General features: G+C 44.1%; 1 protein-coding gene across 1 annotated transcript in view; it reads right to left on the reverse strand.

Moving 5' to 3' along the window:
- prickle2b (prickle homolog 2b) overlaps positions 1-16,733 on the reverse strand; it is a gene marked incomplete in the record, with an annotated part of 170,789 nt that overhangs the window by 12,239 nt on the left and 141,817 nt on the right. The window contains 4 exon segments of the mRNA XM_036151847.1: positions 2,502-2,712; positions 4,231-4,368; positions 5,985-6,098; positions 13,092-13,275. Coding sequence (XP_036007740.1) covers positions 2,502-2,712; positions 4,231-4,368; positions 5,985-6,098; positions 13,092-13,275 — 647 coding nt within the window.

A 16,733-nucleotide genomic window follows, 5' to 3' on the forward strand; every position in this document is an offset into this window, starting at 1 on the left:
TGAGCAGTTATCTGAGACCCCCCGTCTCTGTCCCTCTGAAACCCGTGAAAACTGATCGATCGCTTGTCTGAGGAAAAGCCGTTGTGGTGCACCTCGGTTAAACTCTTTTGGGTCCTCAGTTTGGGCGGGTAGTACTCCTCAGGAGCTGCCTGCTGGATCCAACTCTCATTGGGAGACTGGCCCTTCATAGCTGAGATGGGGGGCCGCTTTAAAGCACCGTTCTCATTGATCCTGTGATCATGTTGTAGGTTGCTCTGTCCGGGGGAAGTGGGGTTATAGGAACTTCGTACGTTGCACTGGCTGAGAAGCTGGAGAGGAGTGGGCTCGGCGCTTGGATCGGGTTGCGGCTCGTAGCCGTAACCGTCCCCCGTCTGCTCCTGGTTCTGCCAGGAAGGCGGATCACGAGTCAAACTGGCCGTCTGGCTGGAGAGGCTCAGCAGATCCATTTGTAAAGACAGAGGGTCCACCTCGCCCGAATACCTCTCCGGCTGCACGCCCCCGCCGCTCTTCGACGTTTTGGTGCTGCGCCTGGACTCCCTGGTGGATCGGGCGCTCTGGAAGGCCGAGTCAGAGGAATCAGAGCCGTTGGGTTCTTCCCCCAGACTGCAGGAGCGCGAGCAGAAGATTTGCCCCTGCTTGGGCAGGAAAGGCCGACCGAGCAGCGAGCGTTTACAGCGGGCGCAGCAGAAGCAGCCCTCGGTGGCGTGCCAGTGCTGCCCGTCATATGTCATCTGGCCTTGATCAATTCCTGCAGGAAAAAAAAAAACAAGAAAAACAACAAGGGTCACGTAAAATCCCACCCATTCAAATGTTTAAAACCCCTCACAAATTTAGAAGTCCTTAAATGGCTTTCTAAATATGCCATTTTATGTGAAATGCAGGACCTTTTTAAGTAGCTTGCTGACTGAGAAAATGGACTAAGAGGTGGAAACTGAAGTGCTGTGTGGCAAACTCATTAGAGCGCTTGCCCAGAACTGCATAAACACACAGCTTTTTGCACAACGTTTTCAGTCGATGGGGGGAAGAAAAGCAGCTATTTGTTAATGATTGCCATCTGTTTATAATGCAGCGTCTGGTGGTTCAGTGCTTTTTTAGTTAAATACTTTACAGCATCCTGCCTGGCAAATAATTCAAATAAGCCAGAAAAAAAAAAAAAGATGGGCTTAATTCACTGCTGGGATTCCTGGCGATGATCATATCAATGCTTACAACACTGCAGCCACACCTGATTGAAATCTAGAAAAACAGCCCTGATCCAGTGCGTTGTACATTTTCTGAATTCTACAAATTCAGGAAGTATTCTGTTGTGATTTTATGTGACAGACCAAGACGACATAGTGCATCACAAATATATTGTTTGAGATTGTTTACAAATGATAATTTTTTTTATACCCCGCCTTTATGAAACTACCTTTTGCTGCAGTGATAGCAGCAAGACCTTTAAGATACGTGTGTCACAACCAGCTCCGTAAAGCTCAATGATGAATCCTTTCCTCGTGTTTCTTTAAAATGGTTCAAATCTGGACCAGCTAAAGCCTTCCTAATTGCTCCTGAACTTCCCCATTGTGGGACAATAAAGGATTTCTGATCTCATTCAACCAAATTAGATGAACAACATCCATTTTCAAGTAAAAATGGTAAAAATACCACCGACACCGCACTTTTCAAAATGTTATTTTCCTTCCACATCCCAGTTACACTTCTTTAGGCTATTTGAACGTCTAGCAAAACTTTCCCCTGGACTTCAGCTACCTTCTAGCTCCTTTTCCACCCAGCCTGAAATGCTACGGTTGACACTGTTCCGTCAAGCGGTGCTGAAATCATGTCCAGAACTAGCATACCGATGTGCTCGCCACAAGAGTCGCAGTACTCGGCGTAGAGAGACTCGAAGCAGGAGCAGCAGTAGGGCCGTCCCTCCTTCATGATGTAGCGCTGGCCCCCCAGCACCGTCTCGCACTCGAAGCAGCAGAAGTGCTTCATGTGCCAGTGCCGGCCCTCCGCCTCGGTGCACTCATCCGCAAAGATGATCTGAGGAGGGAGAGTAAAGAGAGATGATGGGTGATCACAGGCTGGGTTATGACTCGGTGCTGAACGGGAGCACAAAGAGCTAAACGCTCCACTTTGCTTCGGCCGTTTCAAACTCTGAGATCATCCTCTTTGTGTCTGACTTGAGCAAGGAGGCTAATTTGAGTGGGGACTTGGTGCAATCCAGGTGGTACATTTGCTTTTAATTGAACTGCTGTTAAAACCGTCGGGGCGCCTCTAAAGTGCTGCCGTGTCCCCGTTCCCACTTGCACAGTTAAGCAATTTAGCGTTAGTGTTTAGGAGATCAGCCCACTGGAAGCTGACCCCATTAAACGGGAAAGCCCGTTAGCGTCATGCGACAGCTGTTTAAGGCGGCCCGTGTGTGTAAATGCTTTATAAATAGGCTTTCAGACACTGTTACATCTGTAACTATTTATAAGCGGTCATCTGGTGTGCCGGCATGTTGCGTCTATGTGCTCCTACCTCGTCGCAGGCGGTGCAGCGCGGCTTCAGCCTCTCCGCGTGGTGCCGGCCGCAGTAGATCTTCCCGTCCTGGTAGAAGTAGATGAGGTCCACCAGGAGCTCTTTGCAGGTGCTGCACACGAAGCAGGCGGGGTGCCAACACACGCCGTGGCCGGCCCGCGATGCGAAAACAGCAATGTCGCCGCCGTTTATCTGGCCTCCGCACTGGAAAGAGAAGTAGAAAAATAAAATTAATTGTTGTGAATTTATTCTTCCACGTTTAACCCTGCACGACTGCTTATACAGTATTAGGAAAAAACTAATCCCGCTCCTGCTGCTTCTGCAGGATTTAAGAAGAAAAGTAGCAGCCAGGTGCTGCAAATCCAATACACTTGACTGACCACGGAGATGGAGGAGCTGTGAGGTGACCTCGGTGGAATAAAAATGGAGAGATATACGGCAGGATAAAAGGGAGAATGGGGGCTTTAGTGAAGGAAAAACTGGAAGAGAAACATCAAAGTATTAGTGACGAGGCCGATGTCAAGGTTGGCGTTTAGATTTAGAGGGCCGGGTAAGAATAGCCCGAGGTTTACGTTGTGATCAGGTTATCTACAAAACTGGGGAAACATATTTGCCCCCTTACAGAGTTCTGTTCTTTTTGTCACGCTTATGTGTTTCAGAACAACCCCTGGATTTACGAGACGAAGATCACCTGAATATATACAAAAAAGGAAGTTTTCAAGCAACATATACTCACCTGATCAGCAAAAACTCAAGAAACAGATCATAAACAAACTCACTGACTGACAACGTCTGTCAGTCTATCAGGGCTATTCAGCCATTTATCAGGTTTTGGGACACCAGAGAACCAACTTGGGAGCCCTGATCCACAAACAGAAAACGCGGAACAACGGTAACGCGTGCCTAAAGTTGCCGTTCAACCACAATTACTCCTAAAACGCGCTGACGACTCATCTGGGTAGTGACAAAAGAACCCAAAACAACAAATAAAAAGGACAGCAGGCCACACTGGCCTCAGTTAAGGTCAGTTTTCATGGCATCTATGGAGAATTTCAAGGACCCACTGCGGACCAAAGGATCACAAAAGCTAAAGCAACTGCACGCGTACACACTGTGGACCATTCCACTTTGGTTCAACCTGTTCTCCACACAGCCAGTGCTGAAATATGCAGCTTTGTTGTTAAAAGGAACGCTCCATTACACTCACTAGTCCCATAAGCAGGCTAAAGGAGAGCATGTAAGCAGTATACCGACCATTTAATGGCACACTGGAGAAAAAAAACAAAAAAAAAAAAAAAACGGGTATTTAAACGCTGGCTTAGTTCTCAAAAGCAGTACGTCATTTTAAATCAAAACGAATGGAGTTGGACGGCCGGCATGGCGGAGAGAAAAACGCAGACACACCTCTGCAGCAAGGACCACAGGGGAAGACTGCGAGGTGAGACATAAAACGGTCGGGGTGTTGTTGGAAAAGCCGCACTGGTGCTGCGGCCCTGTCCTTCACGTGTCAACACAAAGCAGCTGTCCCACACGTCACAGGAGATGCCAGCAGACCGTTCCATCTGTCAGTAGCACGGTTCTTAGCTTTCGGTCCACGACACATCGTTGACCGCGTTACACTCTATATACCCCCCGTCACATAATTTAAGAATGAAACGCAGCTCTTAAATTATGCCTTCGGTGTGTAAAATTTATTTATTTATTTTTTTTTAAATCAGCTACCTGCTCGCAGATGGCCCCCATCATTGTCACGGGGAACGGACGCACGTTGCCGCGACCCAGGTTCTCCCGTTTCCTTTGGCTACTGAAGAGCTTGAGTTCTCGCTTCTCCTCGTCGTCCAGGCTGTTGCAGTAGCGCACCTAGACACAAACATGACACATCAGGGGATCAGCTTGCTGGGATGGCGTGCGCTGCTCTGTGGAGTTAAAGGTTGGTAAGGGAAGAATAAAGCAACGCGTTACAGTCCTCGTTTAAAAAAAAAAAAAACTCTTCTTTAAACTGTTAGGATTCTGACCATCTTCAAAAACAATCGGAATGTTTTATTTATAAGCTGCGGTGTCCGGCTTGCTGTCTGAATGCATTTTGTAAATTAAATACGAGCAAAAGTGTTTGTTTCTGCACCAGGTTCAGCCGCTCAATGTATTTCACGCATCAGAAGGACATTTGGTGGTTCTTCTCTCCCTTTGCCCATTGGACCACACTGCTGTTCCTCTTGCTTCCTTTCACATTCCTACAGTACAGTCCTTCAACAATCCTGTCCTATCCCTGACTCCTCACCAATGTCAACCAACGGCATGCCGTAAACAGGGTTTCGCTTTATCATCACTGCCTGGAAAAACACAGGAATGTGCCATCTTTCATGCAGCTGCAAAGATGACCAAAACCAAAATGTTTAGCCCGTTCCTGACAGGCTTTAAGAGCAGAGCGATGAGTTACAGCTGATGAGGCGGACTGATAAGACTGGCAGGGTGAGCACATGTATGTTCTCATAGTGACATGGAGGAAGAATATGGGGACGAAATATTAACGACAGTCAATATTTGCTCGTATACCTTTATTTCCCATAGGTATAAACAACGGCAGCTTGAGTTGTTTTAAACGTGGAAAATCAACTAAAACGGGGCTGGAGGTTGTTTCAAGCTCAGAGCCTTTCACCGCCCTGATGGCTTATTCACTTTTCTACAACCTGTCTAGAGCAGGGAAAGGAACATTACTGATAAGTTTTACAAAGTATCCCTTTCCTAACTACTCATTTAAAATACTGCAAGTTTTCCACGCATATTCATATTATAGTGAAGTCTTTCAACCCTCGGTTTATATTAATATAGGCACTTTCTCTTTACAACGATAAACTAGGTTGAGTTAATTAATCAATATTACATTTTATATATATATATATTTATATGATAAACACATGGAACATAATAAGTGCATTAAAGGTTTAAACATCTCGTTTTGTGCAATCTTTTCAATAATTGAGGCTCTAGTTCACGTTATGGGCTGAAGTCAGCGAATTTCTCATGATCGGAGTCGAGCTATTTTTGACCTCTGAGATCACAGCTGTCATTGGAGATTTGTGAGCATTTAAAACATGTTTATTTTTGTTTTGGTTTTTTATTGTCAGTCAGATAAGTAGACAGGATTATCTGCCACGTCCAAACAAGGCCACGGTGGTAAAAGTTGTGGGAAAATGAAGCAATTATGGCAGAGCGTGCTAATCTTCTAAGGAGCTACCTCTCAGGACGGCTCGTGGTAATGATTTATTAATGTAACAAATCTCAATAAGTGGCTGCAAACATCGCTCCGTCTCATTCGCGTCCATTAACGAGACAGCCCCCCCATTTCTCCTGCGCGTCTCCCCTCCGTCCCCCTCTTATCTCTGTAATGGCCTGAAAGAGGAGTGGTGGTGGGGGAGGGAGGGGTAGATGGATAAATGGAGGCGGGGGAGGGCGATCGGGTCGGTCTGGACTCTCACCTCATTGTCATGGGGCGGGAGCTGATGGAGTAGCTGTTTGATGCGGTATTTCTCTCCTGGGCTGTTCACGTAGGGCACCTTGTCCTCCGGCAGGGAGCTGTAGTAGTGATGAACCTGCAGACAGCACACGGAGGATGAGAGGGATGGGAAATCATAACACTACTGTAGCACGTAAACTATCTGAGAAACCCCCCCCCAAAAAAAATAATGGCATGTAGGGTTAAATATTTCCACCACCAGCTTGAATTTTAAATTATGTTTGATCCGTAACCATTTTAGCTTTCTGCCGCATAAGGTGATTGTCATTTAGTCTGTACGATAAAATAAATCTATTTAGTGTTGAAAACACAGCTCAGACTTTTCCTGGCCTATGCCGGTTTCCAGATCTTTATTCTTACGCCTGACCTGCTGATTCCCAAACGAGAAAAAAACACGTGCCGGCTTGAAGGTTGTGGAGTTTAATGCAACAGAAAAGATAGGAGTCACATTGACTCTAAATGTCCCCAACCTTTATCTGATTTCAACAAAACTCAAAAAAGCACATCAAAGTAAATGTCGTTGGTTGATGCATTTATGAGATGAAAATGGTGGGAGTTCTTAGTTTGAGGTATTTAATGAAGAGGGAAAAAAAATCTGCTTTTAGTGACCTGCTGATCATCAGTCAGAGCCTATCAGAGGAAAAATGGCCCATTCTGATCTCTTGCCACTAAGTGGTGCATCTGTAATATGGTCAAAAATTGTGCTTTTATTGTTGCAAGCAGAGAGCTAATCATTAGGCTTTTCCTGGATAATACTGATTTTCTTTGAGCCGCCGCCTGCCGAATCAGCAGAAAATACTGGGACTCCACCCATAGATCACCGCTTCTGATCTCTGGTCGCTTAGTTGGTGCTTCTCTATACTTAGATACAGTCTTTGTCTGTGAAATTGTTAAAGACAATGAGCAGATATGCACAGATCAGGCCTTTCCTCGCCGGATTTACAGTCTTCTTTGAAGTTTGACCTACCGAGTATGATTTTGACCGATTCAGATTTTTTTCTCTAAGCCTTAGATCTTAAAAGAGAAAAATGTGCTGCAGGTTCTTAGAGGTAGTAGTCTTCAATAAAACTGATAAATAATCAACAAAGGGTTGTTTCTTTTATGTTTCACCTGCAGATTAAATGGAAAATGGTGAAAATAAAAAAAAGCTGATTTTTTTTGTTCGTTTTGTATTTGACCTGGAATAATTACTCAGAGGCGATCATTTTACAATTTTGGATTCAGATCACTGACACAGTCGGTGGTAAATCCCCAAAACGTTGCATCCTAAACGCAAATCCCCCAATTAAAAAAAGTTAATTATTGCACAAACTAGGTGAATTATTATCAAAACTAAAATGACTTCAGAGCTAAAAAAAAAAGTACAACTATGGGGTTTAGTTTTACCACAGCAAGCCAAAAAACGCACAGAAACGTACACACACACAGTTTACAATCACTGTGATTTATGGTCCACCAGTGGAGCCTTAATGGAACCCCACTCCTCCATCTCTGCACATTGACATGGGAATCTATCACTAACCTGTCAAAAGTGCACACACACACACACACACACACACACACACACACACACACACACACACACACAAAGCAGCGATTAACCTAAATGAACACGGTGTGTGTGTGTGTGTGCACATGTGCTGCAGCAGATTAATGCTAATCTGAATAGTTCCAAATTGCATTCCTCACATTTCCACAGCAGACAATGGGTGTCATCTCCAAGTTGTTCATCACAGCCCCCCTTTTTTTATTACACTGTATCTGCAGGGCTGAGGTATAACAAAGGGCAGCGGAAGGGGCGCAGGGGGCCCTGCAAGGTTTTAAACGGAAAATTAAAAGGATGCCAACAAGATGGACTAAAGAGGAGAGGTTTTTTTTTTTTATGGAGGAATTTGTTTACAAAATCCACATCAGAGCTGTGGTCCCCCATAGAAACGGTACCTGCGATCGATACTTGCTGACTGGGTTGTGTCTGTCTCGATGACCCACTGGTCTCCTGAATGGATTTACTGACCTGGAGGTCTCAGCCCTGTCTTTGCCAATAACGCAGAGTCTGACAGATTAACCTGAATCCTGCAGACAGGAGCTGGTGAGCCGAGGCCCAATATAGGCCCGTAATGCTTTAAAAACACGTCTTTGAATCAGACTGTGAGCCTGGAGCGTTAAAAAGTCCTGATCAGCGGCAGCCGGCGTCTCAGTAAAGGAGCGTTGTGCAGTTGTATTCGGGGCTGGGATGATTTTACAGCTCTTGATAGGGGTGCTAGCTAATTCCTCCTGCTCTGCTTTGCTTGGCTTCCCCTTGTGTTTGCTGGGATATTGTCCATGAAAGAGTGACTGGAGCACGTACTGTACACCCACACACACACACATGCACAAGTAGAGCCGATGATGAATGACAAAACACGCCTCCAACAACAGCAGGGTTAGAATCTGGAGGTGAAAGGCTCGCTGCCCCGGGGAGGGAAGATCAAAAGACAGATACACGCATGCAGACATGTACAAAGACGGCGAGAAGCAGGAGAAGCAGCTTGTGATAATAACTGTAATCAAAAGCAGACAAAGCCCAAGACAGGGCAGACATTTAAACTGTACTGAAAGGAGGTGTGTTCCCCAGCTAATGGCAGGAATCTGGAAAAGGGTGACAGTAGAGATGGCTTCTCACAGCTGGTTTCTATCGCTGCTAACAGCCCAACACGTTCAGGGAGCCGTTCTGGCACCCCCCCCCCACCCCCCCCCAGCAGCACACCCTGTGCAGCGGTTGGGGGGAACGTGGGTTTGATACAGTGCCGGTTCGAAAGTCACGACTCGTCACAGTAACACGTGGTGAGAAAAACTCGGGGGTTTCACGGCGGACGGGAAACCTTCTAGATGACTGAGTGAAGTTTGCTTTGAGTCAAGCAGAAACGGATCTGCTGCGAGGTCAATAAACAGAATCGTTTACGTTGTATGGCGTTATACATGGACCAGTTGGTGTTATCAGGGTAAATGATGGCTTTAAATAGTAACAAATTCAAAACCAGAGATTTTTTTTTTTTTTTTTGGCATACCATTACACTTTAAAGTCCTTTAAGTGAGATGCAACAGAAAGTGTGGCCTGTGAACAGTTTTTTTTTTTTTTTTTTTTTTCGGCCAGCTGGTTAAATAAAGGGTACTTTCCTTCTCCACCTGGCTTACAAGAACCCCATATTTAGCTGTTTGTGGAGAGAGACGGTCAGTTAGCGGAAACTGAAGAGGAGCCTGTCTGAATAGCAGCATGTCTGACTGACAAGCAGCCGACTCCAGGCTGGCTACCTGAGCCTGGCTGAATATCCAGTTAGTATCAGCGGGTTTTACTCCCAGTGTTACTCTATACAGAACAGCAAAACAAAGCCGACATGATTTCTGCACAATATGCCTGACCTGCTGATGAATACTTAAACTATCAAGTTTAGTGGCGTTTATTCTACATTTTAGATTGATTCTGCTAATCAAAGTCAAAACATTTAACATGATTATAAACATATTTAAAAAAGCAAAATGCATAATTGGAGCTTTTCTGTTTTGAATGAAAACATCTAGATCACGTTACACATTTTTTTGCTTACATTTTTTTTGTGGACCTCTAAATTTGGATTTAGACTAAATCAAGAAACAAAGACGTATGTTTTGCTGATGAGAGATTAACTGCTTTTAACCTTTCAACAGAACCTGCCTTCAAAAAAATATCCCAAATTATACCTCGAAAGCACCCACCGTTTAGCCAGTGGTGTTTGTCCCATACATTAGTGTGTAAGTGGATAATACTGGCGCGCAGCGTGTCTAGTTTTAAACACCAAGTGCTGAAGGTAATAGACATACTTCGGCGCAGCCCCACTGTGATAATCAGCCATTTGCTCCCCGTTTTCGGTGAACCAGCACTGCACATTGTCGTTGCATACGAAAAACTTGGCTGGACATCTTAACAGTTAGCATGGCTGACCTGCGCATTGGTTCCAATTCCCATAATCCTTCACTTTCCATTTCCTTAGAGGGAAAGAATGAGGCAAGAAAACATGCAGCCATAAAAAGGGTCATAAGTCAGAAGACAATAGATGCTCTTAGACTGATGGGAATGTCATGAACTTTAAAGATATTTGCTCATAAAACCATCCATCCCCTATCCATCCAAAGGGGATGGATGGATGTTTGGGGGGGGGGTGGGGGACCATAAATATCTGCCGCAAATGTTCTTTGCAATGGATGCACACTGTTTGTTAAAAAATGTGAGTCATGCAAACGGGATGAGCCGCAATCATTCAAAGATTAGTGATCAGGTCAGCAGCTGACAGTTTTATTGGCCCCCACCCTGGCCTGGAACAGTCTGAATTGTGCTCAGGTCTATTTGGGAAACGGGTCGGGCTACCCTCGCTTCTCTCTCTGTTTTGAAATCCATTTTGAAGCTTTCGGTCCAGATCCTGCAGCGAGTTTACATTTCATTACCTGAGGCCAAAGCTCTGTACAAATATCCCGTGTCGGAGTGTTGCGAACACATACGTCATGCTGGAAGGAAAATTAAATTCAGATCCCCGTAACCGCTGAGCAGAAGCTCCGAGTTAGACTGAAGCTCTCGCATGACGACGAACAACGGAAAACACCCCTGAGAGGACTCTGCAGAGTTACATTCATGGCCTTGTTGAGCCGTAGCTTGGCAACGTCCAGTAGTTTTATTTTAAAGACAGGCCTTCATCTCACCGAAGCTGTGAAACGCGACAAAAACACTTCATGGCATCTCCACTCGGTGAAGATTACTTTACTCTGCCTGGATGTCTGCAAAGTGCTAGCTAACGGCACCCATTAGATTAAAGAGAGACACCTGTAAACACACTTTTGGAGGACATATTAAGTCGGAAAAGAATGCAAGGTTATCCTTCATGATCCCTCAGATCCACGTACCTGACTGCTGTTCAGCCGCAGAGGAATCTCTCATTACACAGAGGGGAGACTTTACACCACTGCCAGCTGAATAGCAGACTAATAAAGAGCTCTGGCTCCCTGAGTGGAAATCTAAAACCCACCATTTACATCCAAAGCTTTAGCTTTTTGTTGAGATCTGGTCCTATCCAAAAAGGTTGCACAACAAGTTTCCAAAGCTTAAGAGCATCAACGTTTCAGAGATTGCTCCAACTTGGAAGACATCTGCAAATTTTTTTAAACGTTTATATATTTTGAAGCTATGAGTACTTCTTCATTTCTTTTCCATGCAAACAGAAAAATTTAAATGAAATCCCCATCTAAATTTTGCCCATCATTCTCCCATTTTTTTTTTTTCAAAGATCCACCATGTGCAAGCTTGGATTTATAAGCGTGACCCTGGAGAGAAATACATAAATAGCTCCTCTCAGTCCTCCGGGGTGAAAACCGGGGGCCTGTGCCAACGGCGTATTGACTCAGCTCTTCAATGACATGAAACCAGCTTTCATGAACGCCTCTATTGTCCAATTAAACCGGAGACCCTCCCACATGTGAACACCTCCAGCTCAGTGGAGCGTTGTAAAGCGGGATTTTCTTCAATGTGCATGAAGCTGCTTAATGTGCTGTGCGGGCTTGACGACTCAAGTGCTTATGAGGGCAAAGGAACCTTCTGTAAACATGTTCAGAGGCAGAAACAACAGGGAGATTAATTTGACGGCTGGAGCCACGTAATCCTTTGTTATCCGTTAGCCTGGTGAAGGCGCTGTCAGCTCAACGGGCGAGCTATTAAGCAAACACGCACTATTTCCACACTGTAGATTTACCCGTTAACGTTCGGGGGATAATAAGTGAAACCTAACTTGCTAGTTCTCTGGAATCCTGGTCAGCCGGTCTTTTGACTGACAGGAGTTTTACCAAACTCATGTAGGCAAAGACCCTTTCTTTAACGAATACATTTACAATCACCAGTGTAAAACGACAGGTACCTTTAACTTAAATTTTAACGTTGCAGAATTACACATCAGTGACTGATTTCAAAAAGTGAATCTCATTACTCCATGTCTTATGAATTTAGAATAAATATTGAAGAATTTCTTCTGTTACTTTTGATGATGGCTTAGAGCTAATCAAAACCCAACACCAACGTTAGCAATGATAAAAAAAAAAGATCTTTGTGGGACTACTGATAAATGAGTCCATCATAGGTACATCATAGGTGCTGAATACTTGGTTGGGGCTCCTTTTGCATGAATTACTGCACCATGGAGACGATCAGGCCGTAACTTGAATGAGTTTTTTGAAGACACACAGGTTGCTTTGATGGCGGCCTTTAGCTCGTCTGCATCACTGGGTCTGATGTCTCCCAACTTTCTCTTGACAACCCTCCATAGATTTGCTGGCTAATTAAAGTAATGCCATGGTCTTAGTACTGTAAGCAGTATGGGGAAGGGCAGATTCCTGCTGGTCAATTAAAGCAGCAATGGAGTAGCTCAAAACATGAAAAGTGAGTTGTAGCCTATTCCCTGAATATATCTGTGTGTGGTGGCTCTTGAAGCACCAACTCCAGCTGGAGTCTACACCTTATGAATCTCTTCCCAATTCACAATCTTCTGAAAGCTGTAGGTAACCCTGCTACGTCATGGGATGTAGAGTTTGGATCTATTTGTCAAACTTTCTCTAATATTTCTAAGATGGTTGAATTGTTTTTTTTAATTATAACTGTATTTTGGCACATAATTTTGACGATATGTAATAAATGGACCTTTGACTTTGAATTTCTTTGTGGCCCTTTAAGATTTGTATTTGAGCACCACTGGTGTAGGCCATGATATATAACTTTTTTTATTTTAATGCTTACATTTTATAAATTAAAAAAAATCTTAAAAGTACATCCCTCTGTGTATGAGTTTGATTTGGTGAACCCTATTGCTGAAAGAAACTTTTGAATGTTAGTTTATTGTTGATGTGCCTGAATAATCACATCACCGCCCGTTAGTAATCATAAATAAATACCTTTCAGGAATGTGGCCACAAATGCCTAAACCAACAAACAATCTAAACGCAGCATGGTGGGGGTTCAATGCCCTCGGGCGTTTATGCTGGATGGTCCGTATCAAAACAAGCGGAGACGTGCCGATACCTGTTCAGGTTTGAGTCCCAGCGGCACCCAGGCGTACTCCTCCAGGGCACAGCCCGAGTCGTCGTCCGAGGTCGAGTTCCTCTGGAAGTCGTACATCAGCTTGGTGACCGTCTTCTCCATTTCCACCGGCATGGCTGTCACTGCATGCTCTTCACGCCGACACTTGCAGTGCACACAGATCTTCCTGCCGTTAAGAAGACACAGACGGAAACAAAAAGGTCAAACTTTTCAATTCCATTTCAATCCAGGCATGTGGGAACTTGGAATTTCTTATAAGCTTTTGGAATAAACACAAAATAAGTAAAAAATGATTTGCGGGCTGATGACAGATACTCTGTAAATGTTTAATGCAAAGCTACTGCAGTAAAAAAAAGTACATGGTTAGAGTAATTGGAATAGAAACAAGACAAAAAGCTTAAATAGCTCGAACAAGGATTCCAACTGCGGTTCTCACAGTAAAATGGCTGCACCACAAACTGAACACGAAGAAAGACTCAAACAAGCTGTAAAAACTAGCTGAACACAGTACAACCAGCGACAGTGATAGAAAACAGAACTTTGCATGTGACTAAACGCACCCGGCACGCTGCGCAATGTTGGCATGAAACAGATCCAAATGTCTCACCAGAACACACGGACCAATAGTTCACATGATTCTGTTACGACACTTTGTTTCGTCGGATGCTCGTATCCGTGTTCAGACAGAAACCACAGAGGAAGGTTTCATTTGCTGCAAATTTGTATCAAACCTACTGAGATGAACGCCCAAGAACAGCTTGTCAGAAAACACCAGGGTATACATAAATACGCTGAACACAAAAGATGTGGGTTAAATACCTGATTGGGTGGAGTTGACCCGTATTTTTCTCTTAATCCACCCAATCTGTATTCGGAAGCAAACCGAGGAGACAGCTCATGCATACGGATTTGTGCGTCCTTGACAGACCTAGAAAATGGAAACTGGGTGACCAAAAGGTCGCACCCCACTAACCCGTAACCCCCTCAGGCGGCTAAACCAAGACGACAGAATCTCATTAGCTTCCCCGATGGATGCCTTGTCTGACAGTCTGGACACCCAGGACACTGTTTGACACTCTGGTGCCACGTGAGCCTCTGTTGCACGGCGCACACAAACATTTACATGCAAAACAGCCAGCAAAATGAATAACTCCCCAAGCCATTATGAATCGTTCCCTCCGGTGAACAGACTTGGTAGGTATTGTGAGGTTGCAATCACAAAATTCAGCTGTAGAGTAGTTGGTGCCATCTTAGCTTTCGACGGCGCCAAAATTCATAAATAAGTTGTTGAATGGATATTTATGTATGAAATCATTTAAATAAAGTTAGAAACAGTTTTATTAAAGCTTAATTCATCTCAATTACCTATTAAACACATATTGTGATAATTTATTGTGAAAACATACAATTTATTAGTTATTTTTATGTTTAAACTATATATAATTTTTTTCATTTTTGTTTAATCATTTGTTTTTCCTTAGTTGATCCATACACAAAAAAATTAAATTGAATGGCTATATTTTAGCCCATATTTAGTCAAGTTTCAGTTAATGCACTTGAATATTTATATCAGATTGCACGCACAATACCAAAACACTATAGATTTCTTTCATTTAACATATTCATGAACATTTTATTGAAATATCAGATAAGAAATATCAGACATATTGGTTTATGTAATCATTTATTTATTGGATTATGACAGTATTGGCCTTGAATAGCCTGATTGGCATGATTTCATCTTTTCTTTAGATCATGAAGGCCCTTCTTGTCCAAGAGTTGAGCCTCAATTTAGGACAGCATGTGCATTGTGAAGTAATAACATATTTGCTAACATCTACCGAACCGAGACGCCTGAACTGGTTATTAGTGATTTATTCATCAAGGGGAAAACCTAAATCCATGTTAAGTGGGACGTGACCTTCATCATCGCTTTAAGATTCTTCTCCATCTGCCAGCAGCCCAAGTAGCTTCGTCAGCTCCCGGTGCAGACAGGCAGACCTCTGCAACTTCTGCTCTGCATTGCAGAAGGGCAAGCCAAAGACTTGACAAACTGAACCAATACATATTAACAAAAGATCCCTTGTGCCCAGATGTTGCTGCAATGAATGCTGATTATGAAGAAGTGATTCAAAAGATAGTCAATCAGCCACCTTGGGAAGGACGGAGAAGTAAATTTTAACCCATATAGCACGGCGCCATAGCCGGGGGCAACTCGCTGGTCCTTATTAGCTGTTTGAAGCTGATTGGTTGGATGGTGCCTTATATGCTGCAAGGACAATAACACACGTACATCAAAGTGCAGTCTGTGTTGCGAAGTGCTTTTTAATTGTCATCTGACTTCTGCTGGTGAAGTCGGTGTTAGCTGTATAAAGGGCCTTGGATATAAGGGTTAGTGTTTCTAGCTTGACACCATATCGACGGTTCAGACTCTTCTACTGGAGTCAGAAAGGAAGCATTAAGAGTTGTCCTCCTGTATCGACCACATTGACCACTAAAGACGACTCATCAGGCTAGCGGGCAACACTCTGCTACCAAAGCATCAAAGAAGCCTCCGCCACTTTTAAATCATTCATCTGGCAGTACTTTCTACCCGGTAGAGGAAAGATAAATAGCGACAGAGTTACAGACAAGATACGCACAACTTGCAAGCTCTTCGAGAATAGCCCAACTGGCTCACCACTGCTGGGTTGTGTTGAAAGAAATTCACCACCATGATTTTGAAGCCTCAAATGTATAAATGTCACCCAAAGGAAACTGCCCTGCTAGTGGTATAATGCCGTTTTGCTTAATTTTTTTGTAAACGAAAGACGTCGCATTGTCTCATCTCATGACCAGGATGCATCGTTAATGTGTCGTCACGGCACACGAGGAGAGGAAAAATATGTGGCCATTTGTTCCATCCTTCAGACATGCTTTTTTTCAGCAACTTAAATGCTACGCCTCCCCAAGGCTGAGCCGGAACTTCCTTGGAAAGGATGACCTGAGCTCGTGTGAAAGAGAGCATTCACGGCGCTGTCCTACACTTTGCTTCTACCAGTTTATCTTGTATTCAGTGTAGAGGGTCATGTGACTGGTAAAGGAAAGCTCCTCTCTGACCCGCTCTCTCTCCAGATGTGTGTTGACATCCCCTCCCCCCCCGCCGTGATTCCCCTCGCAAACATCTTGATCTGCCTTTATCACTTCAGAAGTAGATGCTTCATACCTGCAGGGCCCGTTTCTCCTTCCTACTCCACGATTTACATCCCCCTTCATGGACCTGCTAGGGATTTCCCCGCCACTGAAACATGATCCCCGAGCTCCACCATGCAGGCTGCATGATTTCAATTAGATCAGATTTAGTGGCTCTGGAAACGCAAGTCAAGTACATCACTAAAGCATCGTAAATGATTCTGAGGTACAGAGAAGGAAGGAAGGGGGCCCGTTTCCACTTTTAAATGTTATACCGGCTCATTTTCATCCCGGGGGAGTTGTAAACGCTGGCACATCATTGGTCAGCTTGAGTGTAAGGTTTACCTAAGTACTTGGGGGGTATGTTTTTAGACGGCAGTCACTGTGACCATGATGTCAGTGGACAATGATTCACAGTTTCCAGTTAATTATCCTGGTCCACTTCTGCAACTT

The sequence above is a fragment of the Fundulus heteroclitus genome, chromosome 20 (assembly GCF_011125445.2).
Source record: "Fundulus heteroclitus isolate FHET01 chromosome 20, MU-UCD_Fhet_4.1, whole genome shotgun sequence".
Lineage (NCBI taxonomy): Eukaryota > Metazoa > Chordata > Actinopteri > Cyprinodontiformes > Fundulidae > Fundulus > Fundulus heteroclitus.